The following is a 25,018-nucleotide window of genomic DNA, read 5'->3' on the forward strand; positions in this document are numbered from 1 at the left end:
GTGCCCCAAAAATGTAAGGTTTTTTAAGTGAATATCACTAAAAATTAAGCTTTTTATATTGCATTAGAAAGTCTTTAAATGTTAAAGATAAAGCTCCTCAAAAAACAAAAGGTTTAATGATTTCTCTGTTCTTGATACTGCATTTAGTCTAAAAACAATTATAAGATGGGAAGAACCCTCAAAGATGATGAGAACAAGTGCATTTACAAATTCTATGAGTATTATGATACTGGCATTTATTCCTCAAAGAAAAATTACCTTTTACTCAGTAAAATGTATGTTTAAATTCCTTTAAACCTGGAAGCTTTTAAAAAAATATATTTATCATTTCTGATATTCATTATTTTGGGGGGGTTTAAATTCAGACTTTTCATTAAATATGATGTTATGTGTAACAAGTAGCCATTATATTTAGCTATAAACTAATAACATAGCCAAGAAATCCAGCTGTCAAAAACAAGAGATTTCATCACAAGAGATTTATATGGAGTTCTCCATATCTATACAACTTTTTCCTTCTACTGATCGGTAATCAATATCTAAGATGTTATATTTGAGTACATTTCTAGGTGGAAAATTTAGTAATCCCAGAACACACACACATCTCTGTCATTTGGTAAATGAAGCAACTGAGGCCCAAGAGTTATGTCACAGGCTTAGACTCTATCTGGTTAAGAGCTCTCTTTTGTCGGCAAAGTATACAACTCTCTCTATTTCACCCTAAAACAAATGTAGTGACTGGGGTTATGTTGTTATTCTGCTGAATATTATTTACCGTACCCAAATGACTGAGGGATAAAAATTTAAATGCAGGCATATACTTATTTACTCTAGAGGTTTCTCAACCTCAGCCCTATTGACATTTTGGGCCAAATAATTCTTTGTTGTGAGGGACAGTGTTGTATACCACACAACATTTAGAAGCATGTCTGGCCTCTACGCACTAGATGCCAGTAGCACACTCACAATTGTGACAACCAAAAAAAATATCTCCAGACATTTCCAACCACTGGTCCAATGTTGGGAAGACAACCACCGAATCAGGCATTTAAAAAAATCAAACATATTTCTCATTTCATTTTATTTCACTATAATCATTTTGGAAACCCTCAGAATTTCCTACATAATACTCTAGCCCTAAACAACATGAAATGAGACTCACTAGAATCATCTTGAAGTGTTACATCTCCAACTGTAGGCTGTACCAATTATAGGATGTTGAGTAAGCAATGTCATGGTAGCTAATAACAATAAACTTAGACAAACACTTCCAAAAAGGAAACTTGAAAAACAGTGATAAAACCCATGTTATTATTTTGATTCTCATGGATTCACAATTTTTAGACTTCCCATAAAACTTAGCTTCATTGGCACAAAAACAGACACATAGACCAATGGAATAGAATAGAAACCCCAGAACTAGACCCACAAACGTATGGCCAACTCATCTTTGACAAAGCAGGAAAGAATATCCAATGGAAAAAAGACAGTCTCTTTAACAAATGGTGCTGGGAGAACTGGACAGCAACATACAGAAGGTTGAAACTAGACCACTTTCTCACACCATTCACAAAAATAAACTCAAAATGGATAAAGGACCTGAATGTGAGACAGGAAACCATCAAAACCCTAGAGGAGAAAGCAGGAAAAGACCTCTCTGACCTCAGCCGTAGCAATCTCTTACTCGACACATCCCCATAGATAAGAGAATTAAAAGCAAAAATGAATTACTAGGACCTTATGAAGATAAAAAGCTTCTGCACAGCAAAGGAAACAACCAACAAAACTCAAAGGCAACCAACGGAATGGGAAAAGATATTTGCAAATGATGTATCAGACAAAGGGCTAGTATCCAAAATCTATAAAGAGCTCACCAAACTCCACACCCGAAAAACAAAAAACCCAGTGAAGAAATGGGCAGAAAACATGAATAGACACTTCTCTAAAGAAGACATCCAGATGGCCAACAGGCACATGAAAAGATGCTCAACGTCGCTCCTTATCAGGGAAATACAAATCAAAACCACACTCAGATATCACCTCACACCAGTCAGAGTGGTCAAAATGAACAAATCAGGAGACTATAGATGCTGGAGAGGATGTGGAGAAACGGGAACCCTCTTGCACTGTTGGTGGGAATGCAAACTGGTGCAGCCGCTCTGGAAAGCAGTGTGGAGGTTCCTCAGAAAATTAAAAATAGACCTACCCTATGACCCAGCAATAGCACTGCTAGGAATTGACTCAAGGGATACAGGAGTACTGATGCATAGGGGCACTTGTACCCCAATGTTTATAGCAGCACTCTCAACAATAGCCAAATTATGGAAAGAGCCTCAATGTCCATCAACTGATGAATGGATAAAGAAATTGTGGTTTATATACACAATGGAATACTACGTGGCAATGAGAAAGAACGAAATATGGCCCTTTGTAGCAACGTGGATGGAACTGGAGAGTGTGATGCTAAGTGAAATAAGCCATACAGAGAAAGACAGATACCATATGTTTTCACTCTTATGTGGATCCTGAGAAACTTAACAGAAACCCATGGAGGAGGGGAAGGGAAAAAAAAAAAGAGGTTAGAGTGGGAGAGAGCCAAAGCATAAGAGACTGTTAAAAACTGAGAACAAACTGAGGGTTGATGGGGGGTGGGAGGGATGGGAGGGTGGGTGATGGGTATTGAGGAGGGCACCTTTTGGGATGAGCACTGGGTGTTGTATGAAACCAGTTTGACAATAAATTTCATATATTGAAAAAAAAACTTAGCTTCATGACTTTTGTGAATCTTGTAGAAATTTTTCTGATATTGTTTCATATTATAAAATATGAAACTCTCTCCATGTTCCACTTTTCTTCTTAAGTATGAGCTCTTAATCTATTTACTGAAAATATTCTTCATGATTCATTCCACATTGTTTAGATCCTTGGAGCATGAGACTCTATAATTCTATTCCTTTTTCCTTCCTCCTACCTCACCCTTTCCAGTTCTTTTATTTTCCTCATAACATGAAATACTGCAAAAAGTAATCAGGGCACTACTGAGTTTTGGGGGTTTAAATGATTATTGTTAGTGCTATACAATGTTCTTTGCTTTTCATCCTGACCTTCAACAAATTTTCTGATGTTCTGAGCAAGATTCCGGACACTGCTGGGAAGATTCCAAGGGTCTTGCTTGATGTGAAGCCTTAACCTTTTTGGACAACTCAGCTTTGGTTCCATTTCCTGCTGAAATTCTAAATAAACACAGAAAAGCTCTTATAAGTTTCAACCATTTAGCAAACAGTTAATAAACCCTTGGTAAGCTTCAGAATTCTCTTTCATTCCTGCCATCCTGGATTATTAGCATGGTGGTAATTTCTCTAGTTACATTACAGGAGAAAATTGGTTAAACCTAAAAAAAAAGTCAAACCTTACAATTATTTTCTTACAAATGTTTAAACCAAGGGAACAGTTTAGATTAAAAATTCTGTTTTCAATGTCCAAAACGAGAGGTCAGAAAGTGGTGGCTCTAGATCTTGGTCTGTTTGGCTGTTCTGTTTGCCAACACACATTCCAGAAACCCCTTCCCCCACCAATGGGCTACAACTAAGTAGGCACTTATGCTGGTTTCAGCAAAAGCAGTGCAACATCTCTTCAATTAACTCATTTCTATTCATTCTAGTCCCCATAGGAATTGAACATTTTAAACTTTCAAAGAAACTAAAAGGTCCTGTACTGACATTTTTATATACATTCAAAAATAACTAAACTGAATTAATATTAAGGAGATTTTGAAGCATGAGCAGCCATTGTCTTCTTAAACTATGCTTTTGCTTCATGACTATATTATTTCCCACTTTTGTTTCCCAATTGCTTCTAATAATGATTTTTTTTAAACCTTACCTTGTAATCCTTGCCCTGGTGTGAGGTACTTGGTTTGCTCAAAGGCCCTTACAACAGCTTGCCCTTTTAGGAGATTGGTAATCGAATCCACCTATCATAACAGCAGAGATTTCTGAAAGTTACATACTTCTCATAATATATAGTATACATTTCCAAGAGTAACTCTTGTAAAACAGCTTTGTCTTAGAGCCACAATTATTTTTGAAATCTCAGGATGCTTGCAAAAATCCACCTTTGAATAAAATATTGGAATAAACTCACAGATAATACTTGCAATATTTCCTACCACACCATATATTAATATAAAGTATAAATATATTTTATATGTTTACTTTACAAAAAGAGATTTCTAGAGTTATTAAAAAAAACCCTAAAAGTCATCATAATCCTTCTCAAAGCAGTAAAAGCTTCTACATTATGAATTTTGGTTATGGATATATATATATATATATATATATATATATATATTTTTTTTTTTTTTTTTTTTTTTTATTGCAAAACACCCGGGGCACCTGGGTGGCTCAGTTGGTTAAACATCTGACTCTTGATTTTGGCTCAGGTCATGATCTCACAGTTCATGAGACTGAACCCCATGCTGGGCCTAGTGCTGACAGCATGGAGCCTGCTTGGGATTCTCTCTCACTCTGCCCCTCCCTTGCTCTCTCTCTCTCCTTCTCTCTCAAATAAACAAACATTTAAACAAATTTTAAAAATGCAAAACACCAACACAAGCACTACAACAACCTTGCGCTCCTTAAAATTAGGAATAAAGTTAAGCAAGAAATGTCATGAAGAATTCTGAAAATAAATAAAATATACTAAAAGAATAATGCCTGTGTTTATAACTGTAACGTTTCCAAGAACCATAAAATACTTGATAGTCACAACAATCCTTTAGGTTGGTTGGCTGAAGAATCTTTATTCCCATTTTAAATTGTGGAAATTGAGGTACAGGGGGCAGAGGAACAGATTGAGGCCTTTCCATTTTTATTCCAAGTTCTTTTTACTCTGTCTACAGAAGGGACTCCTGACAGTTTGGCCTGTGGAAAAAAAGAAAAAATCATACCTGGCTGAAAAGATGCTCAAGACAACTGTGTATCTTGTCCTGTTTATCGTGAGAAATGCGAACACTGAGGGGAAGCTCATCACCTGGATATAAAGATAAATCTTATGTTTAACATGCTAAAATATTTTAATATAAATAAAATAAGAAAATAATCTTTCAACATGAGCTCTTATTCCATCAAGTTCTTATATTCAGATAAGAGTCCCAAAAGACTCAATAGCAGTTAGAGTATCAGATGAATGCTCTTTGAAATGCAGGTGGAAACAGAGTGCCTCACAGGAACAAACACTGTATATCCTATGTCAACGATTCTTTCAAACGGTGCAGTTATCTAACGGTTACATAGTTGAAATAAACTGCGTATTTCCAAATTAAGATGTGTCCTAACCGGGCGCCAGGTCTTTGTTCTTACCACACTCCAACTAAGCTATTTGCAGGGTATTTCTAACTCTCAGTGTTTTCCTCACCATTCGTCTCCCTGCCACCCACCTCCAAGGCCAGTTCAGGAGCATCTACTGTCTCGGAAGTCCTCGGTTTCAAAGCCTGTCCCACTTCCTCCCACAATCAACGCCTAACGTTTTAGCACAACCCATTGCCAGGGACCCTTGCATCCTTCACAGTACCACGAAACTTCCTAAGATACACATTCAGATCAGAATCCATTTGTTTCTCTCATCTCTTTTTAATTCACTCTGTTTACCATGGGCCCGCGACGCTAACTTTATCGAACACGTGCGACTGAAACGCAGTAGAACGACAGCCAAGAATGCCTGACAGACGGTGAAAATGCAAGCCGATCCAAGGACTCCAGCCCTTAAAAGTACCCCCCCCCCCCGGAGGCCGAGCGTGGCCAGGTGCGGCCGGACGCACCTGAGTCCATGTCGTCGCTGTGGAGGTACGAGCTGCACTGGCTGCTGCAGATGCTGGTGAAAGACGCGATAGAGTTCCTGTTGCTGTTGCAGTCGCTGGAAAGAAGGAGGCACATGTCACTTTCGGGGCACATCTGCCAGCTCTTACTAGAGAAACGCACCCCGTCACAGTTCTACTTACTGACAGGTCTAACAGAAAATTACGAGAAAGAGAAATTTTGTTCAACTCGCGTTTTATCTTACGTTGAAAAAAAAAATCTCCAATGCAGTCATACTTCAAGATGTCTTATGCCGCGTAAGCTACTCCTGAATGAACTTTTTTAAATGGGAAGTTAGAAAACGAGGAGTCCAGCTGCACCTCAAACTCTTCATAATCTATTTGACGCTATGTGTCTGTAGTTAATTTGCTGATAGAGACAAGGTCCTGTTTCCTGATCTCTGCCTTTCCACTCTTTCTGGGAGCTTTAAATTCTAACTCATCAACTGCACCCTGAGCTAACCCCAGAGAGGACCCACACCTTGTCCCCACCTCAGAGCTCAGCACGGGCTGCCACACCCGGGAAGTGCTCGGTAATCACTGTCCCAGGAAAGAGTGATTAAAAGGTTGGTGTGTGAATATGGACACGTTACAGATTTCAGGAAAGAGTCCACGAGGCAAAATATCTTTTTCCTCTCAGAATTGGTAAAAAGGACTTATTGAACTTTCAATTTACATTCAAAATTTCTATTTTAGCCTAGAGGGAGACTTTGAGGGTAATTTCAATTATCTGATAACTAGAAATTGAGGTAAGAAAGTATTTTCAGATCTGTAATTTCCCACTGGAGAACAACCACAGGTTCCTATTAAACAGCCTACTGGTATCCTTTGAAGCGAAAAGTGAATGAAATGGTAAAAGTGGTTAATCTGGGTTCTATATTATTAAATCCCTAGGAATAATTAACTCTTACATATTCATTAAAATCCTTTTCACGTAGAAATTGGGACAGTACACTGGCTGAGAGACAAACTGTGAGCCAGACCACCTGGTTTCACAGGCAAATTATATAACTCATCTGGACTCAGCTTCCTTACACTTAAAATGGAGTTAATAGGAGAATGTGCCACATCAGGCCATGGTGGGAATTATGTGAAATCATCTTGTTTCCCCATGTGTCTGGTGAAAATGTTTTTAATGTTAGCTGTTAGTTTGTGCTAAACATCTCTGAGGAGAATAGCTTTAGTAATACTTACTTAGTGTCTTTTCATTGTAAACCACTGCATAACATATAACAGCAAATAAGAGTTTTTGTCTTCAATTAAGGTAAGTAAGGTAGGGGATGCCGAAGCGGCACATGTGGCACATGTGGTGGGTTAGGGCAGCTGTCAATGAGGTGTCAGGTGACACAAAGATCGAAAGAATAAGCAACTCCAGTTAAGGAAGTTCACTGTAGGAGCCATGTTGGAGTCTGGTAGGAAGACAGACTTTGGAGGGTTGGTTGTGTCTCTCCCTAAAATTCACAGCTGGAAGTCTAACACTCCATACCCAGGAATATGATCTTATCTGGAGGAGGGTTTTCACAGACATAATTAAGTTAAAATGAGGTCATTAAGGTGGGCCCTAATCTAGTATGACTGGTGTCCTTAGAAGAAGGGGAAATGTGGACACACACAAAGACATAGGGCAAAGACGGCCATCTACAGCCAAGGAATGAGGCCTGGACCTGATCCTTCCTCCACAGACCTCCATAGACCCCCATAGAAGGGAAGGCCCCGTTGACACCCTGATCACAGACTTCCGGCCCCAGAACTGTCAGATAATAAATAAATAAACCTCTTCTGTTTAAGCCATCCAGTCCTTGGTACTTTGGTACAGCAGTCCTACCTACCAAGATTATGCAGAAAGCGTGCAAGGAAGGAAAAAATACACAAAGCTGGTCATGGAGGTGAGCAGGTGAAATTAGTCCAATTAGCTTGGAATTTAGAATATAACAAGCAAGGGAAGAAATACAACAAGAAGAACTCCTATTCACTATCCAATAGTCCAATAATCAGAAACAGATATTTGGGAAAAAAAGTTAACATAGGCTCAATTGGCTTATTTGCTATACATATTACATACTCTGTAACAAAACGAGTCCCCCAAGTTAGGTCCACAGAGCTGGAGAAAAAAATGCTTTTTCCAAATTACTAAGATTATGAAAAACCAATAATTGAAAGATTATGTGGAATCCCTATGCTTTCTCTGGGGTGGGTAACAGCCAGCGGTTATTTTGTGAGGGTAATAAATAAAAACGACAAAAAGTTTTTTCAAGATCTTTGTGGAAAATACAGAACCATATTTGACTGTGTTGATGAGATGAGTTCAAGGAATTAATGAATTACCTGTAAGAGTCTCTGTTGCTGATGGTGTCATGACCTGAATCTTCCTGCTCATCTCCCGCCATATTAAAACAGACTCGTTTGCTATTTCTTTCTCCCTTCTCGTTGTCACTGTCTGTTGGTCCTGTGCACTCTGATGTCTTACGTTCTAATTTAGGAGAATATGTTATGGAAGACAGAAGGCTGCAATGTGATATTAAAAAAAAATAAGTGCATGTTTTCAAACTGGCTGCTACGGATAACCTCCTTACTTGTTGAATATGATAGGCTTACAAACACTTCTAAGCTGTTTGTTTCACATAAAATAAGTATTTGATTGCATAAAAAAATGATCACACGGGGTGCCTGGGTGGCTCAGTCGGTTAAGTGTCTGATTCTTGATTTCAGCTCAGGTCATGATCTCAGTTTGTGAGACTGAGCCCCACATGGGGCCCATACGGACAGCATGAAGGCTGCTTAGGATTCGCTCTCCCAACTTCCCTGCCCTTCCCTGTGCGTGTGTGCAAGTGCACGTTCTCTCTCTCTCTCTCTCTCTCTCTCTCTCAAATAGATATTTTTTTTTAAAGTTCATACGAAGTTCACTTTTTCTTCTCAGAATAATGGAAACAGCACACAATTTAGACTAGAAAACTGTGTTCAAATCCCAGTTCTGCCACTCACTAGTTTTGTTACCACAGAAAAACTAGGATAGTTCTCTCTGACATCCACAATATGGGGAAAATAAGAACTCGCCCAAATGAAATGAGAATATGTTCCTGTACATAATGCGTGTCACCTCTCTCCCCTAGCCATTATCACCACTATCGCTGCCACCTGAAAATACCTGGAAAACTTTACAGTGCTACCCAAATATTAAAATAAACACTAAATGTGCTTAAATATCCTCACTGGCTTTCCCTCAGATATGAAAAACCCATCTATCCATCTACCCCTGCCTTGGGCTTCTCCCAGGCTTTCTCTCTTTTGACAGAGAGAATATCGTGTGGTCAATCCTTTCTCACTGTTCATACAAGTGATAATGTCATAAGACATTAAACAGAGTCACACACAATATAAGGATAGGAGGCAGCAGGGGCTACCCCATATCATCCACACTCTAGTCACGATGATGCATCACGAATCTACCCAAATGAAAAGTTCTCCCACTTGGCTCAAGACTAACAACACAACCTTGAGCCAAGTGGGAGATGCCAGATTCTGAACTGGCATCATACTTGATGTGCACTTTGAGTAGCACGGATTCCATCGCTCCAGACTTGAATGTTTGCCTGTAAAAGGTTTCTGTTAGTACTCACTCAAAATTATGAAAACATGGAATCAATCTGTGATCAAACAAAATGCTGTAAAACTTGCAAAACGAAGTGAACCATATCTTATGAAAGGGCTCCTGCATGGCTTCTGCAGCCAACAATCATCTTCTCGCCAAGTAGTGATGGCATTCTGTTCTAATCAACAGCACAAATGTACAGATCTTCACGCTCATCTTTCCATAGCAAGGTCATGGCTGTTTTATTTCAAGACTATGAGAATGTCTTATACTTTCCATGGATAACCCACAGTGCCATGCACTGAGTAAATACTTAAGAGAATTCGCTAATTACTTAATTAGACGTTATCTATTGTACCATGCATTGTTATTGATGCTGTGCATACAGCAGTTTACAAAACATGGCCCCTGTCCTCCTGGAGCTTGGGTTCTACTGGGAAGAAACCAACTATAAACAAGTAAACTATATAGTGTATCGCATGGTGACAAATGTTAAGAAGGAAAATAAAGAAGGGGAAGAAGCTGGAGCTGCAACTTTAAATAGTGTAGTCAGGGAAGGTCTCACTGGGATATGACATTTGAATAATATTTTGGCATTTTATACGTTTTAGATACCAGTGAAAATCAGGGGGCTGGGTTACATTGCTCAATGTAGGCACTGTGAAGCTATAAATTATTTTAAACAGAGTTTTCTTATTTGCAAAGATACTTTTATGTCTTGGAAGACAGATGTGTATTTATTCACTCCTTCTACCCAAAAGCTTAAAACATTAGATTAACTCCAATTACCCAAAGCCTATACTGCACAGACAGATGAACTCTGAATACTAAAGAGGAAGGAGATGCAGGAGTTCTCATTTTGCAAGGAGTACTCTGTGCTTTATGTATCTTTTAAATTAAAAGTCATGGGGCTGAGCATACTCATTTTTTTTCAAAGTCATATGAATTATATCCACATATTTGCTCTTCATTTTAAACAGCTGCAATGATGCCTGCACTGACCCTGTGGGAACAAATGTTAGGCTAACAAACAAATGACAGAAAACCTGTGTTTCTGACACCACGTCTTTGCATAAAATTTCTAGATCCTTAAACTAATAACGCATAAAGCTTTAATATTTGTGCATATGGAAATAGTTTGCTTTTGCTCATATACGATATTAAGCTACCTAGTACAGGTCCATTAATTCTAAGTTAAAGTCTCAAGCAGGCCAATCTCCTTCTCACACCCTTGATGAATAAAGATTTTTGTATATACTATCTGGCATCAACCTGTGTGTTTTTCTGTTAAACTGAGACTTAAATATCATCATCTGTATCATTTTCATCAGACCTAACATTTGTTGAGCTCTTATGCCAGTCACCATGCTAAGAACTTAATAGGTATTAAATTCATTCAATCCTAAAACTCCTTTATGAAGTAGGTATTACTATGATGATGATGATCCTCATTTTAGAGATGGGGTGAGTAAGACACACTCTTATATACATATACTGTGCAAATTAAGAAGCACATCCCCTCCCTGCATATCATTTATACATGCTGGAGGGAGGAAGGGGGTCATTAGTGTTGATCACCACATCCCAGTCCTCCTGGACACATGACTGGGTGGCCTCCCCTACCCTATGATGGTAAGAACGACCACGTAACTGGTTTCCACCAGTATGGTGTAAGTGGAGGTGCCAGGAGTCCCTTTTAGGTGCCGGTCTTTAAGCCAGTGTGCAGCCTACCTCATTCCCTCTTGCTGGTGTGACAATCAGAGTCACTCCTACTGATGGGGGCTCTGTCAGTCTGAACTCTGAGTGAGGCCAATGTGGAGTGGAAACCCTGTGACCCAGATGAGCATGGAGAGAAAGCCTCTCGCTTTAAGTCCGTGGGGCTTTAGAGTTTTGTTAGCATCAGAAAAAAAAAAAACAGTTGTGTAGAAAGGCAGATATCTGGAAGAATGACATATGTGACTGGGATACAGGAGTATCTACTTTATCCTGGGGAAGCTGATCTCCACAGATCGGCCTTTAGCCTGACACCTGAATGCCTAGAAGGCTAGCTGCAGACCTCAGGAGCAGTGCTAACCAGGCAGAGGTTTGTCATGTTCCAGGATCAGAAAAAGGCTAGAGCAGCTGGAACTCGGGGAAATGGGTTTGGACAGGCTGACAGGGGCAGGCTGTGGAGGGCTACACAGGCCACAGTGATGTAGTTGATATTATGTTAATGGCATTGCAATGCAATTAAATGGTTTTAAGCAAGGAACTGGCATGATTTACGTTTATAGATCCTTCTGGCATCTGCTGAACGTAGAATGCATGAGAGGGACATAGCTGGAAACTCCCACAGTGGACGCTAGTGAGGAGACAATGGTGACCCCAGTCTAAGGTGATGGAGCGGATACATTCTGAGGTATAACTGACTGAACTTGACAAGGTACTACAGGCGAAGCGGGAGGAAAGAGAAGAATCAAAGGTAAGACCCAGATTCTGGCTTGCAGACCTGCAGACGTGGGGAATACCTGACTGAGAAGAGGGAAGACTCTCATGTGGAAGGAGTCAAAGTAGGTTTAGTACCAGGAAATCTAGAATTCAGTTTTGGAAACATACTGAAGTTAGAGATTTAATGTGATATGTCCCTGTGTTTCATAACCCACATTACAGAGGGACTGCGGGAATAAAATCAAACAGTGTGTATACTAATACAACTGTGCCTGGCACCTAAGCCCCTACAATACACGTTAGAGCTCATGAAGCTATGCCCTCTTTTCATACATTTAAGAGCAAAATCCTTGGGAAAACCTCAAACCTGTCGGCCCTACCATGCCTACCTGCAGGCCCAGCTCATTAAGGGTCCCACAATGCCATTTGTTGATCATTCAGTCTGGGGCATTTGCACCTGTAAAATGCAGTCTGTTCTCAGCTTTCCTATCTTCACTAGCCCTCAGTACTCTTTATTCATTCCTTCCCTGACAGAATACACAAACCCTGCATCTTAAAGTCCCGACGATGGTTTGGATTATCCGCAGATTATCCTTTACTTAGGTCTCATACCTACGTGTCATTAGTCAGAAAATAGCCCATGCAATGGCCAAAGTATTTAGCTTCAATGAGACAGGAATCACAGAATTTTGAATAAGTTCATAACGTTACCTTATTTCATGTTTATAGACAACAAATATGTCTCTAGTTCCATCTCTGGATCTGACTGAAGTAGGAACATTTACTGGGATGTCTATGCGTTGAAGAAAATTTTATTTCTAGAAGGGTTCCCAAGTGGCAGGGGAAGCAGACAAGCTCAGTACCAAGCCCTTTCACAGGAATGAATGATTTCCAGAAAGGCCAGCAATGAGGTGTTATGAGGCAATTCCTCTTAAAACTTGGCAAAGTATCAGAGATCTGCTTCTCCACTCTGCAGAGGCATCTCTGTCTGACCAAGAATAATTACTACATGGTGAGAAAATTGTTGGGTAACTAGCTTTTCAAATAATTTGTCAAGCTCGACTGCACTGCAGTATCTCTGAATGGGGCAACAGGGATTCCAGGCAGTTGGACAACTGCACTGTTTTAAAATGATTATGCTGCACATTGAATTACATGGAACATATTTATATTTAGAATTAAATTATATGGTGCACACAGAGAAGACCAAGGAAGTTTCTCAAATCACTTACTCATTTCATGTCATTTTCCTAATAAACACGCACAGTAAGGTAAAGGGTTTTAGAGTGGGAAAATCTTAAGAAAAACAGTAAAAATAAGTAATTATTTTAAGTAGTTTTGGCTAATAAAAATAGCCTAACTTCTTTCTTCAATGAGTGCTTTAAATATAAAGCATTTTAAGCCAGGTAAAGGGAGCCCTTTGGCTCTAACCACTTTCTTAAAAATGTATCTACATTAGCTAAAATTAAAAAAAAAAAAGTCAGTAAATTAACAAAGACAGATGAAGTCTGGACAACTGCCAGTAAGTGCTGAGTAGTCAATGCATTAGAGGCCTCGTCTCCAAGGTAGTGTCCGCGTAGGCACATCAATACTCCTGCCATTGGTAAAGGACTCATCTGAAAAGCAGGAATAATCACTCTTGGACTAACTGGCAGTATGGGATCGGTCCAGATGTTCTCCTAAAATCCCTCTGAGAGCTAGGATTCGTGATTCAGTGCCACAATTTATTGCTTTATTAACAAAGATTCTTACTCTGTGCACTTCCTAAATACTTTAAGGGGGAAAAACTGGTTTCTAAAATACAACATATCATATAATAAAATTCCATTTATTAAATAAAACAAAATATAATGCCCTAAGATATTAACTTATGTGTCACATGAGTGATTCTCACACAATCCAAAGTATGATACCATTCCCTAAAAATAACCACCCATTCTCTTAGCAACCCCAAACTATTTAATTCATCTGTAAATGGGACAGTCACAATATAATACACCAATGCTATACGTAGTTTTGAAAACTAGTGTATTAGACACAAGAAGGCAGGATTTCCAGTCTAAATTAACTCATAAAAATGTCAGAACAAAGCAGCATAGTAAATAGTAACTATCTAAAGATAACCTTAGAAATATGATACATCTCATATGGTGATCCTTATCTCTAAATTTCAAAGATATAAGAGATCATGTCAATTAAGATTGTATTAGTATAATGTCCAATGACCAAAAAAAAGGCTTAGAATAAGTTCTAAATATTTTATGTCAAAACTGAATTATCCAAGGAAGTGTGGAATAATGTGTGTGTAGATTAAACAATACACACCCAATAGCAATCTTAATCTATAACCTAATAAAGAGAGTACAATAAGAAGGGGATAATGTGTCTATACCATGTTCAGAATTCTACCAACTTCAGATATACTCAGCAATTTCAACTCCTTGAAAGATGAGCAAGTATGATGTTAAGCACTGCCTGATGACTTTTTGTATTAATTTTTATAATTTTCATCACAAACTTGTAACGTGTTATTATTCTTCATCCTGTTTAACACATGACTAACCAAGCTATCACAAAGCCCATGTTGTTTTGACCATACAGAGTTGTCTTGACTACCTGTGAAGCATCATCACACAGCGAGACGTGGCAAACCATCCCACAGAGTTGAGGCAATTGTCCAACCATCAAATTTTAAAATAAGAATCGGAGTTGACCTCTTTGAAAAAGTTTTTTTTTTAACTTTTTTAATGTTTATTTATTTTTTGAGAGAGAGACAGAGTGTGAGGGAGGGAGGGGCAAAGAGGGAGGGAGGGGCAAAGAGAAAGGGAGACAGAGAATCCAAAGCAGGCTCCAGTCTCTTAGCTGTCAGCACAGAGTCTGACACAGGGCTGGAACTCATGAACTGCAAGATCATGACCTGAGCTGAAGTTGGACACTTAACCGATTGAGCCACCCAAGCACCCCTGGAAAAGTTTTAATTAACTACCTCTGTTTCTCTGTTTCTCTGTTTCTTGGTAAAAATTTCCAAATGACCGGCATAGCTATTTGAGTTAGTGCTTAGTAAACCATTAATTCAATCAGAAGGAAAAAAAAAAAGGTTGCTGGTCATTGGTCCTATGGATACATAATTTTGCATTTACTTATTTAACAGGCATGTTAAAGATGTTATATTTTATATTTTTCCATACACGTCTATTGAGTGCATATATATCAAATACCGTGTTCTGTTCCATAAAGCATACAAGGAGATCCCTATACCTAGTTGGTACTCTTTCAATCATTATTTTTCAATTTACTATTTGCACATTGAGATTTATTTAGTGTCTTCTAGAAGACAGGATTTTGTTCATCTCTTCTCTGGTATTAAATGCTTCCTTAAAATATATATCTATATATTTATCATGTTATATCATTTTTAAGGTATTGGAATAAAGAGGATCTATGTGATTTACACATACACACATACACACACACACTCGTACATTTCTAAAAATGAAAGAGAATGATGGATGTTCAAAAAAGTCACATTTTCTATAGCTATTTTATTAGGCACAGTTAAAAGTACAGTAAATAAAATACTTACTCATCAATTTGACAAACACACATCTCCACCTCTTTCAGTGCAGTCTGAAGTTTGCCCAACAGTTTCTGATAAATATCTTGAGTTTCTAGGTCTTCCTCTTTTAACAAATATCGGAGCCCATGTCCATCCTGCTGTCCCAGAGACAGACCTGAAGGGGCTGCCATTGTTGTGATTGTGTGTTGAATGTACACCATAGGGCTCAGTTTCCCTGAGGAGTTAACATTATTCCAGAACAATATTTATGACCTTTGACTTACAGTAACGATCCAATGCAATTCATTCTAGACACCCAAGCTAACATAAAATAAAATGCCAATCCGATGCTGAATTTAATTCAGGAATTAAAGCTTCTCGGAGTTGTGATTAAAATATGATTCCATCTCATACCCTAGTGTGACGGTGTGGAGTGGCCCTGGGCTGAAGCAGCTCCTCCTGTATTTTTCTCACAGTTATGGGGCCACTTCAGACTCGTCGTTTTCACAGCAGGATAAGCTGTGTCTATCATACATGTGAGGAAGGCAAGAACAACCACTCTTCTTAGAGAAAAAATAATAAAAATGAATAACTCCATTTTCATTTGATAAATGCTTATGTATAATTATCCAAATGAAAATAGAGAGGATTCCTGTCTTTATAAAATTCAGACTTGTTTGCACACAGAGGAATCTATCATATTTCAGGGATGCTGGAATAGTTAATAATTGCCTAAAGTACTTTTCATGATTTAAGAAAATCTCAAAAGCTAACATACCTTGCTCAGATTTATTTTCTTTATCAAGAGAATTATGCTTCCTACTATCCAGCTGAACACCAAATGCACTCCCCAGAGAGGTTGATGTTTTGGGATAGGAAACTTCCATTATGTTGACATGGCAGTTGGTAGGGCAGAAATCACTGCTGTGTAATGGGGAAATTTTAGATTTGGCCTGTTTAAAGGTGGGCCAGGCTCTATTCTTCAGTACCCGTGAAAACTGTAAATTAAAGAATAAATAAAAAGCAGTTGAACACACAGCAACAACTCAAACACTTCACTTCCATCATATGTAACAAAATATTAAAAAATTAAATCATGTCAAGTGGAATTAGTGAAACAAATTTTACGTTGTTGGAAACGAAGTCATTATTTTAAAACCCGCACATTCATAATAAAGCAAAGCAATATTGGCAACAAATGCATAGGATTTTTTTGAAACTCTGATTACAAGTTAGATGCGAAGAGACTTTTTTTTTAAGTTTATTTATTTATTTAGAGAGAGACAGAGACAGTGTGAGCAGGGAAGGGGCAGAGAGAGAATCCCAAGCAGGCTCCACACCATCAACACAGAGCCCAATGTGGGGCTCCAACTCATAAAACTGTGAGATCATGACCTGAGCTGAAACCAAGAGTCAGATGCTTCACTGACTGAGCCACCCAGGTGCCCCTAAAAGAAATAAATTTTAAGTGACCAATCCCACTTACTAGGAGTCAGATCCACAGACTGCTAGCAGCTGAGAATCCGACAGAGAAATCATATTGGAATCCAAGGATATGCAGATAGGAACACAATACTTAAAGTGAGGCAAAGCGGCAGAAGAAGACAGCTGTCAGGTGAAGAGTGGATTATTCCAAACATTGTCAGAAAGCCAGTCCAAACCTGAGTCTCAGAACAGGTGAGACAGCAGGTGTGGTGGTGTTGACCCAGAAGGTCGGGACAACAGGCAGAAACAACTATACTTCCCATATCTCCTGCTAAGAACTGCTGAGCACCTGGGTCAGGATCAGCCTGAAGACTGGTGTGGACTCTGCTTTTATGCCACTGAATAAAGTGACACTCAAGGGATCTGCATGACTTCCAAGAACTGCCACTCCACAACTTCGAACCTTGTAATTCAAATCCATCTAATTCTTGCCATGGTCTATACAGCCACCCAAAGTCTGATCTGCACCTAGGTTATCATCTCAAGCTCTTCTCCCCTTGCTCCCTGGGCTCCCTGTTGCCTTCACCCAGGCCTTCTTACATACCATCTACTCATTCTAGGTCTTTGTATAGACTGTTCGGAGTGCTGTGCCCAGAGTGTTCTTCTTCCTTCATTGCCAAACTTACTTCTATGCATTTTCAAGTTCTATGAAATCAGCAGGCCTACCATGAGCCTTCATCTAGGTCCAACTTCCTTGGCTAGGTTATAGCACATTGTAACCCTCCTTACAATTATGAATAATCTTCTTATCTCTATCTCAGTGGGTGGTAAATTCTATGAGGGTTATACCTATGTCTGTCTTGTGCACCTCATGGACTTGAACTGGATTATACTTTCAAAATCAAAGGACGGAGAGCCACCGGCTACGTATGTTTTAGTTACACTTAGGTTATTTATAACTTATGTGATGGTGGGCAAGTCACTGTCCTTTTACCATTCCTAGTAAAATAAAGAATATGGATAAAATAATCTCTGTGCTCTCTTCTTGCTTGAAAACAATAAGCAGATCCTATTTATTTATACTACTAGTGAGTAGTAATTTGGGCACTGAAAGATTAAAAATTAAGACTAACACTGGTTACCATGCAACTTTTCTAGGTTAAATTAAAAAATAAAGACATAATACCAAAAATCACAACTTACAAGCTCATCATCAGAATATGAACTATTTTATCTACATATTAAACTGTGCTTTCAAATCACATGTCTGAAGCTATGTAGCTCAGCAAAGTATAAGCACACAGTAGCAATTAAAATGGAAGTGGACTGAAATGCAGAAAACTGCCAACAAAATTAGTAACAAACTTGATAATAATGGTATAGTGATAATATCCTAACCACTAAAAGAGTGGAAGTAATTTAGAGAATTAATGTTCTATCCCCTCACTTTAATAATAAAAAACTGTGACCTGAAGACTCATCTGAGAAAGACCTCAAATTGGGAAAGACGCAAACTTGCAGTGAGAAGGTCTTTTCTGTTGCAGTCGCGGGATAAGGCCCCACGGTACACACAAAGGCACAGAAATCAATTTTATCGTGGCACAGCATCGACCATAATAGATAGATATGCTTCTTTTGCCTTCTTTCACTTTAACCTTTTACCTACTTATTGAAAAATATAAAGAGAAGCATCTATTCCAGACTCGCACTAAATGCTGAAGACACAGCCCTTGCCCTCATGGAGTTCATGGTCTAGTAGGGGACACAGGTGAAAATAATATAATATTCTTATATGTAACATATTATTACAAGTATATGTAATGTACATGTATAAATATATGTACAACTATATGCATCTATAACAATTATATAATAAATATGATAGCCAGGACAATTAGAAATTTGGTAAGTGCTAGGAAGGAAGTGAACAGAGCGATGGGCTGTGGTGTTACTAGAGCGATCAGGTAGACAAGGGGGAATGCTGCCTTTCTAGTGCAACCAGTTTCCTATAACTTTCCAACATGTACCGCAGTACAAACGCCCATGGACACAGTCTGTTTCTTCTCCCCATACACTCAGGAGGGGTGTGCAACCATGCCCAAATGGCTGGAACTCTTTCAAAGAGTGTCAGAGAGGAACCGTCTTTGCTTGCCTCTCTCAGAGAAGAAAGAGGCTTATGAAAGCAGTGCTGTCTTCCATCCAAGGGTGTCCCTAGGAAAGGGGGAGGTGCAGGAGGCACCCCACAGTCATGGGTCCTAGAAATGTGCTAAATACATCAAAAATGTACTCCTAGAGGGCATGCCCTAATATTTAATTGTGACACCTTCCTGTAACACACCTAAAGTGAGCAAGGCACAGTTCCTGTGACTGTAGAACACGCACGGGAATGTGTTCTAGCCTGGCCACACGGTGGTAAGTGGCCCTGCCAACATGAACCTGGCGTCTTGTCTGGAAACATCAAAAAGAACACTGAACTCGTTAATCTGCTTTGGAGAAGCGCACAAAGAAAGACAAAACAAAGCACTATTTTCCATAAACAAAAATTGCAATTTTGCAATAAAGAAATATACAGGGTTTAGGGGAAGGTGAGCTGGCATGGACAGCATTTTAGGCCTCTCATGGATAGCGTAGCCCACTTATCCCCACACCTTTATTCATCCATCCAACAATTACACATCGAGGATTTTCTAAATCAGGCTCCATTCTAGGCAAGTTGGGAAACATCAGTGAATGAAACAGATTTCTGCCTTCTGGGAGGTTATGTTCTAGTGAAGGGAGAGGCCAACAATAAACATAACAAGTCAATTACACCATGCTAGAACATGATAAGTATAGCTGAAAACAAAATGGAGCTGGGAAAGAGGGTTGGGAATTTCAGAGGTGAGGTGAAGAATGCCCTGCCAATTGTAATCTGGGTGGTCAGGGCAGGCCTCAGTGAGAATCTGGCATTTAAGCAAAATCTTGAAGGAAGGAAGAGTTAGGAATGTGGTTATTAGGAAGAGAAGGCTGCCTGGCAGGGTGAACATTCAATGCAGAAGCCCCAAGGAAAGTGTGTTCCATGTCAGGAAGACTGGTGTGGTCAGAGCACACAGTGAAAGGGGAAGGGAAAGGTGACAGACAGGAATGGGGAGATCATGGGTAGAAGGAGGGCGCAGCTCAAACAGGAGCTCATAGGCCTTTGGAAAGATTTAGTTCTTACTGTGATTGAGATCCACAGCCCCTCAGAACAAACACACCGTCAGTGGGCAAGGGTGGAAGCAGGAAGACCACTCTTGGGAGAGTCAACATTGGCTCACCCTAGGCTGTCAGCAATCACAGCGGTGAGAAAAGGCTGCATGTGGTGAAGGTACAGCCAAGAGAATGGTATGTGAGAACGAGGAGTAAAGAATGTATTCGAGGTTTTAAGACTGAGCAATGCGGGAGGATGGGTCTCATTCTGAGGTGGAGAAAACAGCAAATATGACAAACTGGAGGGGCAGGACCAGGACTGTATTCTGGACATGTGAAGTCTGAGGTATCTGTTAGACTCAAATGGAGAGGTCAGACGGCAAGACTGAATGTGATCACTGGGGGATGGAGAGCAGAGAGAGAGAGAGTCGGGGAGCAAATCCCAAATTCTACAGCATGAAGAGATCAGAGAAAAAAGGATGAACAAACGTGGGACACTCACTGTGACTGAGCCACCCAGAAAAGACAAAACCAGATACACAGTCAACTGCATTGATGCTACTAAAACAAGGAATAAGATGATGACAGTAAATGAACTTTGGCAAAATCAAATCATCATCAATGACCTTAAAAAGCCATTTCAGGGGTGCCTGGGTGGCTCAGTCAGTTGAGCATCTGACTCTTGATTTAGGCTCAGGTCATGGTCCTAGGATCGTGGAATCAAGCCCTGTGTCAGGCTCCATACTGGGCATGGAGCCTGCATGAAATTCTCTCTCTCTCTCTCTCTCTCTCTCTCTCTCTCTCTCTCTCTCTTTCTCTCCCTCAGCGTCTCTCCCACTTGGGTGCTCTCTCTTTCTTAAAAAAAAAAAAAAAAAAAAGAGGCACTTTAGTTACATGGAGGGTACTTGAGCCCATCTTGAGTGTGTTGAGAATGTCAAGCGAGTGAGACAACAGGTATATACGGCAAGTATAGGTAGTTGTTTTACAGGATAGAGTTCAAGAAATGAAACAGTAGGTAGAGAAAAGTCTGGGGGTCAAGGGAAATATTGACTTTTTAAATCTAGATGATATTAAAGTGTATTTGTATATTGATAAGAATAAGTAATTCTTGGAAGTGGAACTTCAGGTTTCTAATGCACTGGTAGTTAATTCACGAATTATTAACCATGACAATACATTAAAATCCAATTATACTCACTTGACAAAAAGTGAAAAAACATAGAAAGGTAGGCTACTATTTTGAAGATAATCTCCCATTTCAAATAAGTGTAAAACTCTATTGGCATAGTTATAAAAATTCTGTATCAGAGGAAGGGGACATCAGGAAGCTTTTACCACAAATTTTCCAGACCCATGTATCAATCAGTTTGAGGATTTTGTGGCATTAATAACTAAAGGCACTTGGAATATTTAAAGTAAGACTTTGGATTCCTACATGCAATATTTTTGTGTAAACAGGAACTATCTCTTGAAAGCTCATTAAATATTTATATGGAGGAAACATCCCTAATACACAGAATAAACCCAATTATGGAATTACTCTACAACAGAGAATGAATCTAGAATTAAAAAGGGTCCCAAGGACAATTTAGGATAAGAATGTTTCTCCAAACAGTGCATAGTTTTATGTCTGGATCACCCACACATCCTGCCCCAAGGAGATTAAATGCCTGCTTAGGATTCACTCTCCTGTAAGGTCTGAAACTTGTCTCATACATGTGCTAAAAAACATCTGTGGCCTGTACAGCTGGGCAGAAAATCAATTATGATTGGGGAAGCCTGGCTATAGAAACTGCAGAAATCAACTTGTTTCTATTTTTAAAACCTAAAACTTTAATAGTCAAAATAAAGGAAAGCCAGCCTCTTTGAAATTTTAGTTTCTATGGATACATTTTATTTTACAAAAAAAGAGGGGTGTTTGAAGCCTTCATCTGGAAGAAAAATATGCTACTAAAAATAGCTTCAAAGTAAATACATGAAAATTAAAAATATACATTCACAAATGCTATAGTTTCTGTTGACATGCATTTGATACATAAATGGAGCTAACCTTATGTAACCTAGAAAGGCTATTATTGTGTTAGGTATCTAAATTTTGTTCAAATTAAAAATATTCTTGAAATATTTTCATGCTAACCTTGCTTATCTATCTAGTGAGAAAGGCAGTCAATTATTCTAAATGTGTTTATGGTCAATAAGGGATGCTGAAAAGGATACCTTTGAAGGTGTTTAAATTCTAGTTGAATATAATTTTCTCTTTACTTCTAAAATTAAAAAGAAAAATAAATGAGACAGCATTCTATAGGACTGGACCTAGTCTGCCACTTCCAGCTAAGTGACCTTAAGCAAATTCTTAATCTCCTGGAGAAAGAAGCAGATGGTAGGATTCTTCAGTACATACAGCTATTTCGAGGCTCAAACAACAATAATGTACATAGAAGAACTTCCCACAATTCAGTGATATTATTTTTATCATCTAAAATCACTGCCCATTAGCCTGTCCATCTCTGCTTTAAAAGCTTTCTGGGCTGTCAGTTACTTCTGAGAAAGTGTAAGAAATTTTTTACTCGGCAGGTTCATGTTTTTGAGAATCCCCAACATTTTGGGAAAAACCTGTTCCTTTTATGCTTCTAATCCTACTCCCAACATAACACTCTCCAGTTTATCACAAACCATATTTTTGTTAAAAACCAAGGTGTAACACCTTCTTCATCCACCATAACCAACCCATCATAGAGCTATATATATTTTACCTGCTATGTATCGCTTGGATTGATCCTTTTCTCTCTATCCCCAAAGCTTCTACATGAGACCAAGTCACCATCAACTCATACTTCTTACAACCAAATCTGATTCTTATGCCACTCTAAAATATCACTGGAAAACTCAGATTTTGTCAGTTTTCCTTTTAATGGTATCTAACTCCAATCCTTTCTAGTGTAGGCAACATGCCAATTCTTCATCAATAAAATCAATCTCATTTCTACATCGTGGCCTTCACTTACAATATCTCTCTTTACTTGAGTGCCATCTCTACTCCTCTTCACTCTGAGAAATCTTTCCAACTTACAGCAGCTAACATCTGCTGACTATTCAATCCACAAAGATTTCTCCTTTACTGAACTGCCACTGCCGTAGTAATCAGACCCATACTGTTTAGCTGTGCAGTGAAATTTAGCAGTGGAATTTGAACGATATATGCTGTGTAGTACAGTGTCAAATTGCAGGTAAACAAACAAAAAACAGATTTATAATAAAAGGAAGCAAGGTTCAAATTCCACAGCTGTGTTCAGTTGCATGCCTTTGGGCAAGTTACTTGACCACTCTGAGCCTCGGCCACTTATCAATGAAATAGATAATGTGTCTCATGTCACTGTGTGGATAAAATTATACAACATATGCAAACTGTAAAATATCTATGCAATGCCTGATATGACAGCAGATTGCTATAAACTGATGTGTGCTGCGTAACTCCAGGGAGCACCATCATAGAGAAGAGGGTATGGGGTGCCAACACATTCACCCAGTCATCGTGGCACCTCCTAATAGGTTAAGTAGTCAGTATTATTATTACTTACTTCATGTATTTTGATCCGTCTTCCATATAGATTTTAGGTGTGGGAGGGGAGCCATCCTTAAGCAATTACTGCCTACATAACAGGTATGCATTTAGTAAACGTTTACCTGTTCTTCCCGCCCCAACCTGCAATAAATTTGCTTTTGTGAAGCTGAGTTTTTGACGCATGCCATTGGCTTTCAATAAAGAGTGTATGAAAAATATCTGCACGTAAAACAAACTGCCGCTTCTTTTTCAGGGATATGTTTACAGACACTGCCCTGACATTTCCTGGTGTCGCCTCTTTGAAATTCAGCGTGAGAGATTTCTTTTAGAACTTAGTCTAAGAAAAGCTTTGCTTCTCTTAAGAAACATGTATAAATTATAGGGATGCTGATAAATATGTGATAGACTGTATTTATTTATTTATTTATTTTTTGGTTATCAGGAAACTGCAGGTGAAATATAATATTCCACTTTAGCAACTAACTAGCTTTAGCACTTGCTGACCTTATCACCTTTTTGGTGGTCTATACCATTTATTGTACTATAACTTTACCTACAAATGTATCTGCTAATTTTCTGTCAATATCCATTCTCTCTTTCTTCTTTTATTAATAAAATTCTCTGAGTTTTATTTGGGCACATGGATGTCCAGTTTGAGACAATATTTCTCAGTCTGCTTTCACTAAATGACTAATTGCATGCGAACAGGAGTGATGTGTACAACTTCCAGGTCGTGGCCTCAACAGGAAACTCTTTGCTCTCCACTTCTTTTCTGTCCTGAGGGGCTATAACTTAGACATAGTGCTGATCAGCCAACCTTGACCTTGTGGAAGAGGGCAATGTCTTAGGGGAGACAGCAAAACTATAGAAGCAGCCCTAGAAGATTGTCAATCCAGTCCCCACTGGACTCCCAGCCCATTGAACCTTCAATGTGAGTGAAAAATCAACTTTCAATTTTAAGCCCATGTTATCTTGGTCCTTCTTACAGCAGCTGAATCAATACCCTATCTAATATATCCTCATCCTGATGTTTTGTTTTTACTCACATAGTTTACTTTTTTCATGTATATTTTTTAAGATATTTCTACTGCTTTTGTTTTTTTGTATGAATGGAGAGAAGTAGGAAGAAAACCAAAAAAAAAAAAAAACAGAAAAAGAAATGACCCCCAAACACTGACAAGTTTGACAACTAGAATCTGTCTCAATGCCTATCATACTTTATACAGATCCATTTCTGAAAGAGAATGATTCTCTCTTCAAAATGTGTTCAAAAGGGAATGCTAATTTGCATTTGTTTCGACCTTTTAAATTTTACCTCAAACACTGTCCTATCTTAGAGAGAAAGGAGAAATAAAAAGAATCTTCTGCTCTTCAGCAACAGGAAAGCATTCATGGAATCTTTCCTGAAATCAAATAGGCGAACTGAGCTCAACAATC

General features: G+C 38.8%; 1 protein-coding gene across 3 annotated transcripts in view; it reads right to left on the reverse strand.

Moving 5' to 3' along the window:
* PREX2 (phosphatidylinositol-3,4,5-trisphosphate dependent Rac exchange factor 2) overlaps positions 1-25,018 on the reverse strand; it is a 292,500-nt gene that overhangs the window by 104,531 nt on the left and 162,951 nt on the right. For all 3 annotated transcript variants that reach the window (XM_049633306.1, XM_049633307.1, XM_049633308.1), the window contains 7 exons: positions 16,205-16,424; positions 15,454-15,661; positions 8,180-8,359; positions 5,819-5,913; positions 4,949-5,031; positions 3,883-3,973; positions 3,105-3,233 (listed from right to left, as the gene is read on the reverse strand). In XM_049633306.1, the coding sequence (XP_049489263.1) occupies positions 3,105-3,233; positions 3,883-3,973; positions 4,949-5,031; positions 5,819-5,913; positions 8,180-8,359; positions 15,454-15,661; positions 16,205-16,424 (1,006 nt within the window). The remainder of the gene's footprint in view (positions 1-3,104; positions 3,234-3,882; positions 3,974-4,948; positions 5,032-5,818; positions 5,914-8,179; positions 8,360-15,453; positions 15,662-16,204; positions 16,425-25,018) is intronic.

This window comes from Panthera uncia, chromosome F2, assembly GCF_023721935.1.
Source record: "Panthera uncia isolate 11264 chromosome F2, Puncia_PCG_1.0, whole genome shotgun sequence".
In the NCBI taxonomy this organism is placed as follows: domain Eukaryota; kingdom Metazoa; phylum Chordata; class Mammalia; order Carnivora; family Felidae; genus Panthera; species Panthera uncia.